The sequence below is a fragment of the Glycine soja genome, chromosome 11 (genome assembly GCF_004193775.1).
Source record: "Glycine soja cultivar W05 chromosome 11, ASM419377v2, whole genome shotgun sequence".
NCBI classification, from domain to species: Eukaryota; Viridiplantae; Streptophyta; class Magnoliopsida; order Fabales; family Fabaceae; genus Glycine; species Glycine soja.
The window spans coordinates 52,571,726-52,588,882 of NC_041012.1; the positions used below are offsets into that span (position 1 = coordinate 52,571,726).

At 33.1% G+C, this 17,157-nt stretch overlaps 2 protein-coding genes across 2 annotated transcripts; both read right to left on the reverse strand.

The window, feature by feature from the left end:
- Positions 1-278: 278 nt before the first annotated feature.
- Positions 279-3,005, reverse strand: LOC114372921 (root phototropism protein 3-like). Its single transcript, XM_028330483.1, has 2 exons — positions 2,035-3,005; positions 279-987 (listed from the first exon to the last, which is right to left on the reverse strand). The coding sequence occupies exons 1-2, from the start codon at positions 2,740-2,742 to the stop codon at positions 436-438; spliced, it is 1,260 nt and encodes a 419-aa protein (XP_028186284.1). The 5' UTR covers positions 2,743-3,005; the 3' UTR covers positions 279-435.
- Positions 3,006-3,643: 638 nt separating this feature from the next.
- LOC114372920 (ADP,ATP carrier protein 1, chloroplastic-like) lies at positions 3,644-7,378 on the reverse strand. The gene is made up of 5 exons (XM_028330482.1): positions 6,285-7,378; positions 5,484-5,738; positions 4,905-5,048; positions 4,475-4,822; positions 3,644-4,246 (listed from the first exon to the last, which is right to left on the reverse strand). Exons 1-5 carry the CDS (start codon positions 7,038-7,040, stop codon positions 3,902-3,904), a joined length of 1,848 nt encoding a protein of 615 aa, XP_028186283.1. The 5' UTR covers positions 7,041-7,378; the 3' UTR covers positions 3,644-3,901.
- Positions 7,379-17,157: the final 9,779 nt, after the last annotated feature.

The following is a 17,157-nucleotide window of genomic DNA, read 5'->3' on the forward strand; positions in this document are numbered from 1 at the left end:
GTTGTTCCAATGTGTCTACACATATTGTTTATCAAACCTGACTCAAAGCAGAAAAAGCATTATTGAATATTGCTGCAGCTTGACATGAAGCAAAACCTTGTGTCCACTAAATTTAACTCTCAAATAAAATTAACCTTGTGCTTTAAAAATTAGGAAACATTCAAAAGAGATTGCAAATTATTACACTTTCCTTCGGCAAATCAAATCTATCCATTTTTGGGGCTTGGTCTTGCATTCTTATCTTTTACTTGGCATACCTTAATTTATGCAGTCACAACTGAATATAGAACTATGATGGTATACGCACATCTTTATTGAATTTATTCCAAATACGACAGAGTTATATCTTACATTATTTCTCGAGTCTAACTCCAAAAAAACGAACTTGTATAATATAACAAAATAACACAAATTACATCGGTTATAGTTTCTGTTTCAGGACATGGATTTCCTCCACTTGTGGGGAGTCCTTTTGACCAGACTGGTTTTCATGTCCATAGGTGTTTGTCTTCCAAATCCAACTTCCCTTTCAGCCTCCTCCTCTTCCTCTTCTTCTTCAATTTTCTCCACCTCTCCTACATTTCTGCTAAACGTAGGCATTCCAAACTTCCTCCATTTGAATAAGCCCTTCTTCTTCGCCGCCATTCTCTCCATCTGCCCTTGCATGGCATTGAACTGGCTTTGCAGCCTGTAAACATCTTCCTTCAGCTTCCTTATCTCCATTTGCTGAGCATTTGTTTCACGCTTTGAAAGGCATCGTCCTGGTGGGTCAAGGCCTCCATTGGGGCTCCTCAAGCTACTGAAGGAGCCACTCCAATCTATGTGGCGGTTGAGTTTGGTTTGTTCGGAGAAGAGCACCTGAATCACAGCTCTCACAGGCAACCGTTCATTCTGAGCTGCATGAAGTGAGGCCTCCGTTGTGAGTTTCCGGCTATCAAGCAGCCTACACAGGCCCTTCCTTTCTTGCTTTGACACATCTGGATGTGCCTACAACACAACTAAAGTTAGAGTTTCAAAATCATAGCTTAAGAGGCTCTTACTCTTGCAACAAATGGTGCCAGAATTATGTTTCTCAACTCGGTAAGTCTTCAAACGGTATCTAATCTAGGACTATTGTTTGGCACATCAAGATCAGAACAAATTTTGAGCAATAACTAGTAACATGCCTATCACCATCCAGTACCCTCTCTAGTGTCAAAAAGGGTTTATGCATCTTTTAATAGTAAAATGAAGTTCTAATCATAAACAGAAACAAGATTGTATTATTCAAATAACTGGGGGAAGACTAACTACTAATATATAGCCTACTTGTACGTAACGGGTTACCTCCATTTAGGAGGCTACTTTTTAGAGTAGCAACAAGTAATAAATATACATAGCTATCAGGAGGAAATGCCAAGCTTTAACGTTTAAACTAGAAAGAGTTTCCTAATTCCTATACTCAAGAGATCATTAATTACGTTCCATTTCAGTAAAATAGTTGCATAACCTTTTACATGCATCAGAATGTGGGACAAGAGAAAAGCCAAATGTTGAATAAAAACTAATCACAGCTATGATCCAGTGGTCCCACATAAAGACATTTACGTTATTTCAGTTTCACTTCACCCATTCCCACTCTAAAGAATCTCATGCTGGTGACAACACGAGAAGCATTTTTCAGGATTTCCAGAATGAAGCTCCTTAATTCATCCCCTCTCTCCTTGTCTTTAATACATAAACTAGGCATGAATAACAAAGAACTACTGTTCTCTCATTGATGTTTTTTAGTACTGTTGGATAACAAAATACCTTTACTAAATCAAGCAAGGACAAAACTTAAATACAATTCCACTGATGTTTTTAGTACTGTTCACCCATTAGAATTGGAGTTTTACCTTGATAATCTATATTGACCTTTAATGCAAACTTTTATTGTGCAGATTATGGAGGTGAAAGTCCAATTCTGAGTGGAGAATAGTACTAAAAGCACAGATGAAACTGCATCTAAGTTTTGTCGATCAAGTAATTTGAAACTAAAATGAGAAGACATACTTTTAGATACGTGTCAATGGCTCGGTACAAGCCATCATCCGTGGCTCTTGAATGACTTGGAAGAGCTCCAGCAAGTGCAATGAACTCAGACAAGGTCAAATTGGCATCCACAGCAGCCTCAGCGAGGTAGCAATCAACCAACTTGGCCACCTTAACCAAAGCAGCACCATCACGGTCCAAACTCATAAACCTCTTAACCAACCTGAGGACTAGCTCAACATCCAAGAGTGTCCCACACGTGTGGCTGAAGGAGGGTATCATGAGCTCTTTGAGAGAAGCTTGGTCTAGCTGCCACGAAATCCGGTTCTCAAGCTCACCTCTATAAGTGGCGTCAACACGAACCATGTTGGCGGTTCTGAGAAGGCGAAGGAGGAAGTTGCATGGGACAGAATCCTTCTCAGGAGGCAGAACACTCACCAAGGTTTCCACAAAGAACCTCTTCTTCATCCATGAATTTGTGACGCTTTCGGGGGATTGGAAGTGAGTGGTGACACCATTTTCAGCAGAGGAAGAGAGGTCAGGGAGCCATATGGAGGCATAATGAGTGATGATGGAACCAATCAAGTCTGCACGAACACCTTTCTGTTTGATGCTTGAAAGGGTCTTCACAAAGTAATCCATGTCAACGATGCATGCATCGTCGAACCAACATTCCCAGGATCCAACAATTGTCTCTGACTCTTCACAACACGGCTTCTTCATTTCCATTACTTCTCAATTCTATGCTACCTAGTTAGTGTCTTGGTTATAAACAGCTAGCGAGAGAAGAGAGATAAGTACTCATTCATGTCGCTCGTTCAATTTTGAAGCCAGCATATACAACAAAAGTAATTATAACACAACATCAAACTTGAAAAGGACTCGTTTGTTTTCTGTGTATATTATGTATTGCGTGAGGGATTTGGACTTGTTCCATTTACATGAGCAAAGGAAAGGATATACAAACAAAAATTTGGAGCATGTTTGTTCACTTTATAACGCCACATTTACATCACAGCCTATGTAAGTGATCATGCGCTTAGGATTGTGCATGGCAGTTGGCACTTGGCACGAAATGATGGAAAGTGAAAGAAACGGAAACCTGAGAAGGGCCTATGTAAATGCCAAAGTTTGTTTTTGCATTCCAAGCTCGTGAACCCCCCCATATTTTGTTCCTTTCGAAGCTGACATCTGTACCTCTGATTACTATGGACCATTTTCAATTTATTATTTTTAATTTGAAATCATTTACAATACCAAAATATAATGATATTATTTAATTGGGGTGCCTGGTCCCAAAATTATTTGCTTGCAAACGTGTTCATTTTTCCATGGCAGGATTCTATTCCTGCCTGTGTAGCTTCTGTGGCAGCTTGGACATTTGTTATCTCAGCTGGATTCAAAATGGACACTATATTTTGGGCTTTGGGCCTCAACAGATGAAACCCATATTAAGATTTAGTCCTCAACTTGACAATGAAAGGGCATTGGATCGAACAAGTCATTGGTTGGAGTCACATTGCATTCCATCCTCTTAAGCAAAGTCTCGTACTTGAGCATTGTGGTTGGAAAAAACAACGTGGTGACAGAGCTCCTTGTAACCATTGAACATATTTATTTGAAACAAAAATTACAAATGTGTTCATTCTTTCAAAAAAAAATTTAAAATGTGCTACAAAATAGGAAAGCTTCATATTGAGAGAATAAAATCATTTATCAGTGAGAACAAAAGTAACAATAAAAAGACTTGAAAAAAAGTGACAATCAAACTCAGACGAGATAATGACCTACAACAAATAGTTTAAGCTAACAAATCTCATGAGTTTTGGCTTACTCCTCCTGCCTTGCAATTCAATGTAGTTTAAGCTTGAAATACTGCGAGTTGAGTTCAATTCAATGTACTTGAGGAGTCACCAGCTGTTGGATTTAACAGTGGAACACTTTTAAGAGAACCATTTCCATCCTCATCCTTGGCCACCACTGGTATCTTAACAGCTGCTGCTCTCTCCATCTCTTTCTCAAGTTCTTCTTCTCGACGCAAGGCAGTAAACTGTGTATCAAGCGACTTGGCTGCTGATAACCAGGCAAGAACAATCACCAGAAGGACCCCTCCTAGGTACGGAGTTGAGTTAGCTAGTGAACCAAAAGTTAAGATCATGAACTGCTGAATTAGAGCTCCTCCAGATTTCCCCAATGGGTTGCACACAACATCAATGGCTGCCTTCCCCTTGACCTACAGCAAAAGGAATTTAACACACAAGTCAATTATAAGGGGTTACAAGTGCATCATTATATAGAGAGAGAGCTTATCAGGTGAGAGCATATTCTCATGAGAAAAATTAACATTTGATCATAAAACCATAAATAGATGGTCATGATCAAATTTATCTTAAACAGTATCTATACATGATTGCATGGTCAAGTTTGCACAACTGTGATTGTAGCAGATAAAAATCCAAACCTTGGTATCCTCATCCAAGGGTATGTAGGCCATTTCTTTGCATGGATCGAATAAACTGTACTTAGCACTCTTGCTGAATATGTTCTGCATGGCACCCACATATACAGCAGCTAGCAGTGGAGTCATTCCAAACTTTGCAATAACAGGAGCAATTGGGCCACCAAATAATATAAGAGAAAAGAAACCAACTCCTGTCAAAAGCAGGACGGTGGGGGTGATCTTGGCAGCAACTCCCCACCCATATTTGTCAAATATAAATTGACTTAGAAGCATCATTATGAATGTAGCAATTCCAGTTGCAGTTGAGAAGTCTCCCATAAAAGATGAGTACTCGTTGGGGCTTGGAAACTGCACAAATTGCAGAGGTTGAGAGAGAGAGCACAGTGAAATGTCCAGTAGTAAAACCAAAGGCAAGAAGGTTTTACATTACCTGAGCTTTGAGCTTTGATTTCCATGTAACCTCAACAAGATTAATGCTAATTCCATATGCAACCACTAAAGTGGCAAGATCCCTTATATATTTTGAAGACACCAAGAACTTAATGCTCTCCATTGTTCCCATCTTGGGCTTCTCCTGGAAAAATCCATAACAAGATGAAATGTTAGTTAAAGCTATTTCAAACATTAGTTAAAAAAAAAAAAATAGAATTCATATGTCCTGACATATTTAAATAATGGGGGGATACCAAATAAATAGCGAGTAGAATTTCATGCACACAAAGAAATGAGTCAATCACACTACAGAAATGACTCCTCAATCCTCATCTAAATATCATGTTGAAAGAGTTTTTTAAGCTCCCTGTACCATTTAACACCAAATGACACATTACAAAAAACCGACGAAAGCTGTATTACTTTGCTTTCAGCTGTCTCAACAACTAAATTAGTAGACTCAAGTATAAAATAGAAAAAAGTAAACAGTGGAAACAACAGAATGGGCATGCTTCAACCAGCCTGATGTAGAAAAACTATATGCATAACAGTATATCTGTCTCACAAAAAAAAGTACCTTCTTCTTCTTGCTACGTGTAGGAAGAGGAACATAATTGTTCACCCACCAATACAGGAAACAGATTGCAAATCCCATGCCCACAACTATGCTCATCATTGCTTTCAGAGAGATGGCCCAACCATCAACTCCAGGACCTAAAGTACTCCTCAGATTAGAAAAGTATTTCACTGTCCGACCAGAGAACACAAGGGCTACATTGGCCCCAAGTCCAAATAGAGGATAGAATCTTTTTGCTTCATCAATGGTAGTAATCTGGAAAGAAATAAAAAAAGAGTCAATATTAGCATTCTCCTTCACAAAGCAGCAGCAGAAGAACCACATATCATGTTAGCATCATATTCATCTTTACACCTTATATTCATTAGAATTCACATAAAGCAGTTCAAAATTGGAATTTAAAATATAAAATTAGAGCATGCAACACCTTGCCCTGCCATCACATGATTGAATCTTATCCAGATAAGATTTGTATTCATATTATCACAAGTGAAACAAGCATGTAACTATCATGAATTAAACAAACAAGAAATAATAGTAACATATAAGGGACTCATCAAAAGCTAAGCGGCCAAGCTATAGAGAAAGAGGCAGAATACAAATGAATATGACAAAAACGAATAGCTGAAAAGTAAAACAATACAAATGAGTGATGATGATATCAAAAGATGCCATGTTCATGATACCACAATTAAAAAATGATAAGCTGATAACGACACCAACACATACTATAACAAAATTCAAGCTAGAAACAAATTACCAACTAACAAAGTAAGCTCAAAGTTCAAACAATGAAACAACCTGATTGGCAAACCCCCAAAACAGCACTGAAATGACCACACTCCCCCACAATTCAGCCATGACATAGAACAAACAGAAGCTCCATATTCTCATAATTGCAAGAGGACCAAGGAACCGTGGGCCAAGGATGTTGAGAAGCTTATCCGCAAAAGCCTCAGGGTGAATATAGTTGCTGAGAGGGTACAAAACAAAACCAAAGGCCCCAAAGAAGGCAATGAAGGGAAGAATAATAGAGTAGAAGAGAGCCTGCTTGGACAACACATTAGCCAACTTTGTGTACAATAACATGAACCCAATGGCCATGGGAAGGTTCACCCAGGTTTTGAGAAACGGTATAATCTCAGCACTGCTTCCTCTGGCCGTCACAACCAACACATCTTTTGTGTCCCTTAAGATTGTATAGTTGAAGAGGATGCAAAAGAACATCATCCCCAGAGGCACAATCTTCTTCAAGGTGGCAACTTCAATACCCAAAAACTTTTGTTTCTCACTTTCTGGTTCCCCAAAGGAGGCTGCAGCAGCCTCAGCCCTGCACAAGAACAAGTTTTTGTTTTGGTCCCTTTGGGCAAAGACATTGTTGGGTCTTGGTGAGAGTTTTGGGAACCCATTGGAGGAAAGAGAAGACCCAGAAAGGTTTTTTGGCTTTGGAGAGAAAAATCTGTGCTTTAAACCTTGTGAAGGTTTAAAGAGTGAGATTCTGTTAACGGGGTTTGCGGGGAGAGAGAGAAGGCCTCTGGTTTGAAGAACAGCGTCCATGACTTCTCTCTCTCTCTCTCTCAGTTCCCTTGGGATAGTTGAAGAACAAAGAAATAGAGAGATAAGGTGGCTGGAGCGCAGAGTGGAGAAGGAGAAGATTTATATATATCTTTCTTGGGGGGAATGAAAGGGCAGCAGATACTAATAAAATATCTTTTCTCTCTTGTCTGATGAAGACAACAATAGTAAACTATAACTAACGAAGAAAATATTTTTATGCAGAAAGGAAAATAAAAACAAGAACAATGGGTTAACACACGACTGGGAGTGAGGGAACAAATATGGTAACTGTATAAGTGAAAATGGGAAGGAAAGGTAAGAAAAAAGTGCATGGGAAACGGTCAAGGAATAAGGGAAGAAAAGAGCATTCATATATAGGATCTTTCTTTCATACATGTAAGATGAAAAGTTGATTGAAAATACAATCAAGTAATCAAAACTGCCAAGCTGGTTATCCAATATGCTTCTTTTTTCACATTAAAAAAAATCACAGTACTGATCTATTTTCATAATGTCATGAATTCTTTTAAATGACAAAAATAGAACAGCATTATTTGCAAGAATTTACCATTTACGTAGGTAGCTTCTTCTCCAAAAAAAATCTCCAAAGTAGCATCTGCTATTCACGAACGTTGGACTTGGAACTTCTTAACTGGTTCATGAATGAATACGGCCGATTTTAAGAAAGTTTTTTGTTAATGATAAGTCATTAAATGTTTTTTAATTATTATTTTTTACAAAAATGCTTTAAATTTTTTTAAAAAAGTTTGAATTTGACCTCAAAAAATAAGTAATGTATAAAAATTAAAGTATAACAAAATATGTTTTTATTAAAAAATATTTTCTTAACTACTATCTAAAAATATTTACTTGGACAGTATTTACCTTAAATAAACATTTGTCACTTATTTTCTTAGTTGGCACTAGTATTTCTAAATTACTATCTAGAAATATTAGTTTGTATTTTACCTATACAAAGCCTGTCGAATATCTATAGAAAATATTTAATTTTTACATTTTTTTAAAAGAATGTTAGTTTTTTAAAAAGTTAAATTGTAATTTTTGTCTCTTATAATTTTAAATCTACCATTTTAATTTTTCTATTATTCATAATTAAAATTTTCAAATCATGAGTTTGTTGTTGATCATTTAAAGTTAAATATTGATTTTGATGTGATATATTAATGTTGTTGTGATCCTTATGTGTGTTGATATGACACTTATTGTCGAGTGATTAAATGAAATAAAAAAAATATTTTAATAGGAGTTTAACTAATGATCTTTTATTCAAAGACAAAACATTAGTATATAATATATTCTAGGTTACATTGTAATTTTTATCTTTATTTTTTAAAATTCTTGATTTTAATTCCTTTGTTTTTTTTTTGTTGAGATGTTTTATTCTTTACTTTCAAAAATTCACGATTTTAGTCTCACTATTTTTTAATTAAGACATTTCATTCCTCATTTTAAAAAAAAATTGTGGCCTTAATCCCCGGACCAATTTAAAATGTTGATTGTGTGTTTTTAAAATCATTTTTATATATAATTTAAGCTCATTAGCAATTAAATAACAAAAACATTTGTTATTAGGTTAATAAACATGTGTTAATCAACATTAGCAAAATACATATAAATCAATCTTTGAAATTGACCAAAAAGATTAAAATTAAAGATGTGCAAAAACTAGTTTAAGAAAAAAAATAAATCAAATTAATTTCGAATTGTTTTAGCCAAATTGGTTTTATACCCAAATAATCAAGATGATTTGAAAACTAGTTTAGAATTGAACTCATTCTAAAAATCAAATTACTTTCGAACTGATATTGTTTTTTTAAATAAAAAAATATGTGAAAATTAGTTTGATCAACCGAACCAATTTTATAGAAGCAATTTGATTAATCAAATTGATTTCTAAAACAATACACTTTTTTGGTGAACTAGTACAAGTAAAAACTAGTTTGGCTACAATCCATTTAAGTCCAAAGTGGATTTTTCACGCCCCTACCTAAAATCATAAATTTTTAAAAGTGAAAATCAAAATCTTTCGGTTAAAAAATAAGAAACTAAAATCATATAATTTTTAAAAATAAAAGATAAAATATCTCAACTAAAACAAACTAAAATAACAGATATAAAAATAAAGATATGAAAATTACATTTTAACTTATATTTTACCGTGATGTTTCATGAGAAAACTTGGAAAAATATATTTTCCGTAACTTCTATTTAAAGTTTTAAACCATAAGTATTTTTGTTTTTTTGTTAAGGAAAAACACAATACGTTGATGGATAAATTTTGAAAATGATGGATAATATTTGATTCATAGTAAACGTGGAATTGAGTCATAGTCTTATTATTATATTTTTCAATACAGGTACTTTTTCTTTTATAGGAAACGAAACCGTTCAAAGCATAGTAGCATAATATGGAAAACGGATATACACAAATTTGAATTCTGCACGCGAGAGAATGTGTTTAAATTTTCTTTAACCATTTAAGTTTTGTGTGTGTGATTAACTATATTTTGTTTTCAATCAATTTTTAATGATAAAATTTCTCTAAAGTGCTGCATATACTTTAGAGGGTACTAAAGTATGCAAATCTTAGCCTTTCATTATAATAAATGGTTAAAATTGATAACCTTTATTTTATTTTATGCTGGGGGAAATAAATTGACAACCTTGATTAAAACTGATACAACATATTTATTACAATAATCCTAAAATCTTTGGGATATTCAGCCATAAAAAATAAACTTGGGATATTCATTTAAATATTTTAGTCAAACTTTAAAGTAACCTTATTTATTTCTCTAAGTAAATGAGCTTAATTGAATATTTAATTCATGAACATGTAATAATTCACATTTAAACTCATTTATACTTAGATTATAAACGGGGGAGGGAGAACTCATTTACACTACCATTTTGGTGGAGTTCCTTATTAGGTAGGTATGCCCACAACAAAGTTGTCCCATATTTATTGGTAATTGTTATATCCACATTCCCTTATATACTAATACACTCTCCTTTCTCATTTTTTTTCCAAATTATCCAGTATAACACACTCCCCCATCTCTTTCTGCCCTAATTTAATTATTTTCCAAAAAAAATGTGCACACTCCCCTCCTTCCGCATAACTCTTTCTCTCACTCATTAAACAAAGGTGAACTAATCGGTCGAGGACCATATACAGAATAAAAGAATCTTCTATGCTGTTGGGCTTTGAGATACCCTTTATCTTAGCTCATCACGCACCACCTACATCCTTTCCATCTTCAACCCACATAGCTCCAAATGCATGTGAATCATTTTTTTGTATTTGACCAAATAGACACCTCTTTGAAGAGTTATGCCACATCTACCATGAATAGCAAAAACTTGTTGCTTTGTTCAAGGGATAATTAACTTGTGCAGATGTGCTAGCAGTGCAGGACTTAGTTTTGTGCTGCCATGTCCTTAGGTTGTTGAAAGAGTTATACGGAAGGGGGTGTACATATTTTGGAAAATAATCAAATTGGAAAAGAAAGAGACGGAGGAGTGTGTTTTAAGGGTAGTTAGGGGAAAATTTGAGAAGAATGGAGTGTATTAGTATATAACGGGACTGGATATAGCAACTGACTATTTTCTTGGGTAGACTATTGAGTTTGATTGGGCCATTGCTAGTTGGGCTTCGGCTCTATTGTTTAGAGTTTGGGTGCCGATAGAGAGATACAATACTGTTAAATTCTTTATGTAAAAACTTAATTTAAATGTTTTGTATGTAAAAAAAAAAGTCTTAAAAATGGGAACTTATATAGTAGTATATAATTTTATTAATGGAAACCTCAATGGAACGAGTTAGTGTCCAACTTTAAATAAAGTTGATATGTCAAGTCCAAAGAATTTGGCAGCACAAACTCCCCGAAAGCCTCTAGCATACATATAGCAGCATGACACATTTAGATATCTCACCCTCATCTTTTTTCCTTTCATGTTCAATATCAATGTATTATCATCTTTATAAGAAAAAGAAAAAAAACATTTGAGACAGAAACTTTCAGCATACATTAATTAACATTTCCATCACAGAACAAACGTGACAAAATTTATAACCAAAAGATATTTGGAAACAAAAACAAAACAATATACTATTATAATTGTTTTATTTTAAAAAAATCAGAAGAAATATACTACTATGCTTTTTTCTTCTTTCTTTCTTTCTTATTTAAAGAACACTACTATGTTCTTTAATGAATAATACTTATGTACAATCTCAAAATTATACCTCTTGAATAAGGAATTCAAAGATCCACACTATATCTATACCTTACACATAGTTGCATATAAAAGCAAAACAGGCAATTGGGGAGGGTACTGAGTAGCAGTCTTAATTGGCCCATTACTTCTCTAATTAGTAATTACCTTCCCTTCCTCTTTCCAACCTCATCTTTTAGGAAATTCTTCTGTTTGGGCCACAATTTAGCATCTCATCACTGCATTAGACTACAACCCAAACCATAAAATGATGACGAAAACGTTTCCAACTATCAAATCCTCAACACAAAAAAAACATTAATGCTTAGTTTAATATACAACCTGTAACATCCATTTTTTTCCGTAAAATAAAGTAAAAAAATTATTTAAAAATAAATAAAGTTTTAGAAAAATGATAAAGTTTTTATAGTTAAATAAGAAGAAATAAATTTATTAATTAAAATAATGATTTGAAAGAAAATAAAAAAAAAATATTTATTCATTTATAATCAGCCTATTATTTATTTATTTGTTTTATAAAAAGAATTTTATTTTATAAAAAAAAATTAAATATAATCAGCCTATTATTTATTTATTTGTTTTATAAAAAGAATTTTATTTTATAAAAAATAAAATAAAATTCTTTTTATAAAACAAATAAATAAATAATAGGCTGATTATAAATAAGGATATATTGGGTCAACTTTCAGACTGGCGATACATCTCTATGCTTCTTGTTTCTCTCAAATTTGTTTTCCCTTCTCTCATCTCTCTTTTCTCATATACACTCAAACTTGTCTTGATAAAATAATAATTCTAGACTCGTTAACTATTGGATTGTTGTAAAATTTGAACACGAGGTTCGCAACTTATTTTCACACACCCACCATTGGAATTTTTGAGATAATGTCTATGATGGAAGGGATGTCTCTCGCACTAAGCTATCTCTTTTCTTATAGACACTCAAAATTTGTCCCGCTAAAACTATGATTTCAGATTTGTTTACCGTTGGATCATTGTGAAATTTGAACATCATCTTTTCTTTAAAATTTGCCAAATAATGTTTTGGAAGAGAGAAATTAGTCTCGCACATTGACAGTGAAATGGAGGCTACAATCTCTTCTTATTCTCTCTAACTTTTGAAAATCCTAACAGAGCAAATAAAGAAACAAAATTGAGGAATATTAGGGAACTTCTAGAGATGTCATTATCACTTCTGGACTACATACATGAGTCCACTTAGAGGTAAGGGATGAGTTTATCGCAATTGGGATTAGAATGAACATGTGTAGGGATCCTTAGAGGATCAAATTGAGGTTTATTTTGAAATGTTTATTGTATCATAATTTTTCCAGTATGATTATGTGAAATTATTTAAGGGGTTTTACTCCCCGTGTTGTGAAAAGCATTTTTGTATAATTTGTTTGTGTTTTTTATAAGATTAGCATGATAAATAGTTATATTGAGATCATGAAATTGTGATTAAAATTGTGCACAAGTGATAAATTGAATATGTGATGAATTGTGAGATAACATGTTGCTTTGAGATTATAATATTATTATTGAGATTGAGTATAAGTGCAAAGTTAAACATGTGTTAATTTGTGAGATACATATAAACATGCGATGGTGGATTGTGACATTATGAGATGTTAAATTATGGACATGATATTTGGTTGTGAATAATTGTGTGGTTAACACTTGATGTGACAATACTTGTGTTGTGAGCTGTGAATTATAGAATAACCCGACTGGTGTTTACCTTGAGAAAAATATTTATGCGCAAAAGGAGAAGTGTAAGATTCCAAGTTAGGAACCTAAAGTGTTAAATTATAGTGTAATGTGTTTAAAACACGAGTGTGAGATGGTGAGTATTGTATAATTCATGAGCAGTGTCTGCGTGCAAAAATTGCTTTAGGGGTTGGACCTGAATCAGGAAGGTAAAACCCTAACAAATTTTTCGGAGTCTAGGTCTTGAGGATGAAGACACTCGGTTTGAGTGCTCCTTTAAGCCTATGTTGACCTCATATGATTGGAGCATTCTCGCAAAACAGAGTGAGTCTGACTGGTCACCTTATGATTTTACTCAGTGAGTGACTTGACATACCTATTGTGTGGGGTGTCTTGTTATGTACTCCTAGCGCCCCAGTGTGATTTTTCATTGACATAATGTCACATTACAAGGCTTGAGTCTTGGTATAATTGTTGCATAACGCTTGCTAATTGTTTATTATGAAATTGATGAGTGTTATTACGTCTTAAACCGAGTGTGTGATTCATGTGTAGTGTGATTGATGATTGAAAAATGAATTTTAAATGATAAAGTAGTGAAGTGACGTAGATTGTATTAAGTTGAATTATATTATAAATACTTCTATAATTTATTTTGATCACGTCTGTGTTTATTTGTATTTTTTTTAAAAATATGATAACTCACTCCCTGTGTGTTTGGATCCTGTGATGATTTTGAACCTTGTGTTCGTGGGAGCAAATGACTAGGTGAATGACTTTAAAAAATCCCACACTAGAGAACTTTGGAACACATAGGATGTGACACTAAAGATGAGTTTTTATTTTAATTACATGATATTATTTTATTTTATTTTACCTCATTGATTTAACAAAATTTCTTTTCTAAACTCTGACGACCTTGTTTTGAGTTGTATTTTTTTTTAATAAATTTTATCTGATAATATTAAAGCGAATGTGACCTTTTTACTCACATGAATTCTTTTATGTTAATTGAGTAAAATCATTTTAGTTAATTTCATACTTTTATATATTTTTCTTATCTATCTATCGATATATATATATATATATATATATCAAAATAGAGGATTTCGTACAACCGACCCGACCCGTACAACCGACCCTATGACATGGCCATGAATTCCGTCCGCTGCTCACATACACTAAGCACCAAGTCTTTGTCTTTATGATAGCTAGTGTTTTACTATTTGGTAGATGAATTCGACACTTTCTAGTTTCTTACTTGGTCGTTCCTATATGATAGTCAGGACCTAGGGCGATATGCAAGTTCCTTGAAAGCAATAAAGTTGGAAAATGACTCGTGTCTTTCAGGAGTAATGTTTAGCATGTTTTGTTTCACACTTTTTTTTATGTGATTTCTCATGTTTCAGATATATAATTCTCCAAAATTAAGGAAAAGTTTGTTTCACAGATATTTTTTTTCATGAGATTGGAAAATTTATTTCTGCATTTGTTAGAAAATAATGTAATATATTGACAAATATATTTTATTTTTGAAAAAGTCACATTCTTGTGTTCACGCATTATTTATTTTTGCAAGAGGGAGTTGGAAAAGTTTTTTTACATGTGACATAAAGTCCTCTTTGTGAGTAAAAGTTATTATAATGTTGTATTTTTAAGAATAATATTTCCAAAAATAAACAAATTAATCCGTAAAACTAATGTCTCCTAATAGTTATAATTTTTACATTTGAAAGATGTTTCTTCAAACTTAAATATATTTCCTAACATGCCATCGATATAAAATAAATTAAGGTATTTAACGAGCTACTTGAAAAAATCCATTTTATAATAGAAGTATAAAAGAGGGTGGTAATTACTATGTTACTTTTCACTCTGAAAGCCAGTGATTTTAACTATATTAGACTTGAGAGCGATCAATGTCGTATCAAGTACTATATATCATAAGTCCTTGTAAAAAAAAAAAAAGTATATATCATAAGTGTTTAGCTACAGGTTTTAAAATATATATACACTCAACGGATTTCTTGATAGATTCAAGGAACGAAGAGAGTAAAAAAATTGTATAACTTTTCACGCGCAAAATTACATTTTAATTTATAATGCCGTTGAAATTGAAATTAGAACCAACAAAATAAAAAATGTTATAATATAAGTAAATTGTTCAAATGTGAAGCCATGTATCATGTGTAGGGGGGAGGGGGGTAAATCGAGTTATTAAAATAGGCTTGACTTTGGCAGGAAATCTGATTATAACTCATCAAAGTTTGAAAAAACAAATAAGATGCTGGTCTTCTGACTTACGCTGTCTTGTGGCACATAATTTATCGTCAAATAGACAATACTGAGATGCTTAAACTTTGTCATCTTCTAGAATTCTCGTTTTTTCAACCTGAACTAGCTAGTTCTAAATGCAAGAGCTATTTTGACTATTCTAAAGTGACAAAAAATTATAAAAAATAAAGTTAATTACTTGGACTTGCTTTATATATGTTTTATCTATGGGGGACAGAACCAAATAATATCTCTCAACGTTTGCCTAATTATAAGTTTTTTTCTTCTTATAATTTAGATACTTTAAAGTTGATTTTTTTGAAGGTCTTATAATTATTTAAATAAATAAATAACCAAAATATATTGCAGAAAATGAGGCACGTCGTCATCATTATTTCCTGAACAAGATAAAGCTGGCCTGGACTTTGTGTTGGAATTGTTTTATTGTTAGTGTCTTTACTAAGAACATTATTATGAAAATTTCAATAATACAAGGGGTTGAAAGCACAACAATCCAAATAGGTCGGAGTACTTGCATATATACTTGAGAAATGGTGGCACTTGGTTGCTGTAAAGCATATAATATAACAAAGGGGACCATGCCAACACATAACACATAACACATACACATACTTACTAGTCTAAGCTATGTGCGTGTTACCTGCGGTGTAATTAAGCTTCTTGCTTACCTTCAAAAGGAAAGAGAAAACATAGATTAGTATAGTTAACTGATAGGAAAATGTTTAAGGGTATCATTGCTTCATTGTTTGTATGTAATAATGCGATGGACAAAGATCCTTCCATTGTTTCGACAATTATTGCTAGAGAGACGGGGATTATTCCACACTTTATCTATCTGTCTCGCTATATATATCGTTAATTAGATTATAACAACTGTACAGGCAGTACAACTCACTTTTGTTTGTATGCTAGTAGTTTGATTAGATGTTAAAATATTTTTCAGGTTTGAAACTTTGGGCATTGGAAGTGGAAAAGTAATGGAGAGAGTTGAAAAATGGCCTCATTCTGACACCAGCTCAAGATTTTCTTGTAGTACTTTATTGGCTTGGTTTATTTCTTTTCTTAATTTTGACACATATTTTATACTTTATAACTACTGCAAATAATTTGCTTGATTCCAGGAGATTTTAGAATAATCAACTTTGGAAGTAGAATACGTAAAGCCACAGATTCTATATTTCATATTGCACGGCCCTACCCACCCCATACCGAGCAAATTATAACCGTACGTACTTACAACTGTATTAGAACTAAGTTGTTGGGTTATAATATTTATTCGTTTTATTGAGTTAAAATTGATACATCATAACATTTTATTTACTTACATTAATGATTTAGAGACTTTGAATTGAAACCATATGTAATTGTTCCGGATCGTAGTACTTTTTTTTTTAAAAAAAAAGAAAGGATCACGGTATTTTGTATTTGATAAAGGTAAAAGACAATACAAAATTTGAAATTTAAATTAGAAAAAAATCTAAAAAAGATTTTTCTCTTTTTCTTTTCGACTCCCTCATTCAAAAATTACTATTATTCACATTTTTTCCTTCCTCTCAACCAATTATTACAGCATAAAAAAAGATAGAGTCAACGAAAATTGCTGCTTGCTGTCTAGTTTCACATCTTGCGCCTCCCCACCAATGCATATAGTTTGATTGATTGAGCAAAATTGTGTGGGTAATGATAAGTTCTTTAGTACATTTTTTTATCTTAGAATTGTGAGTTTGGGGTTTAATTAAATCTTACAAAATTAACTTCTTGAGGATTTTAAGATGGGATATATAAACATAAAATTTGTGAGAATATATATTTATGGTTGGTTCGATAGTTGTTTGGTAGAGTGACAATATAG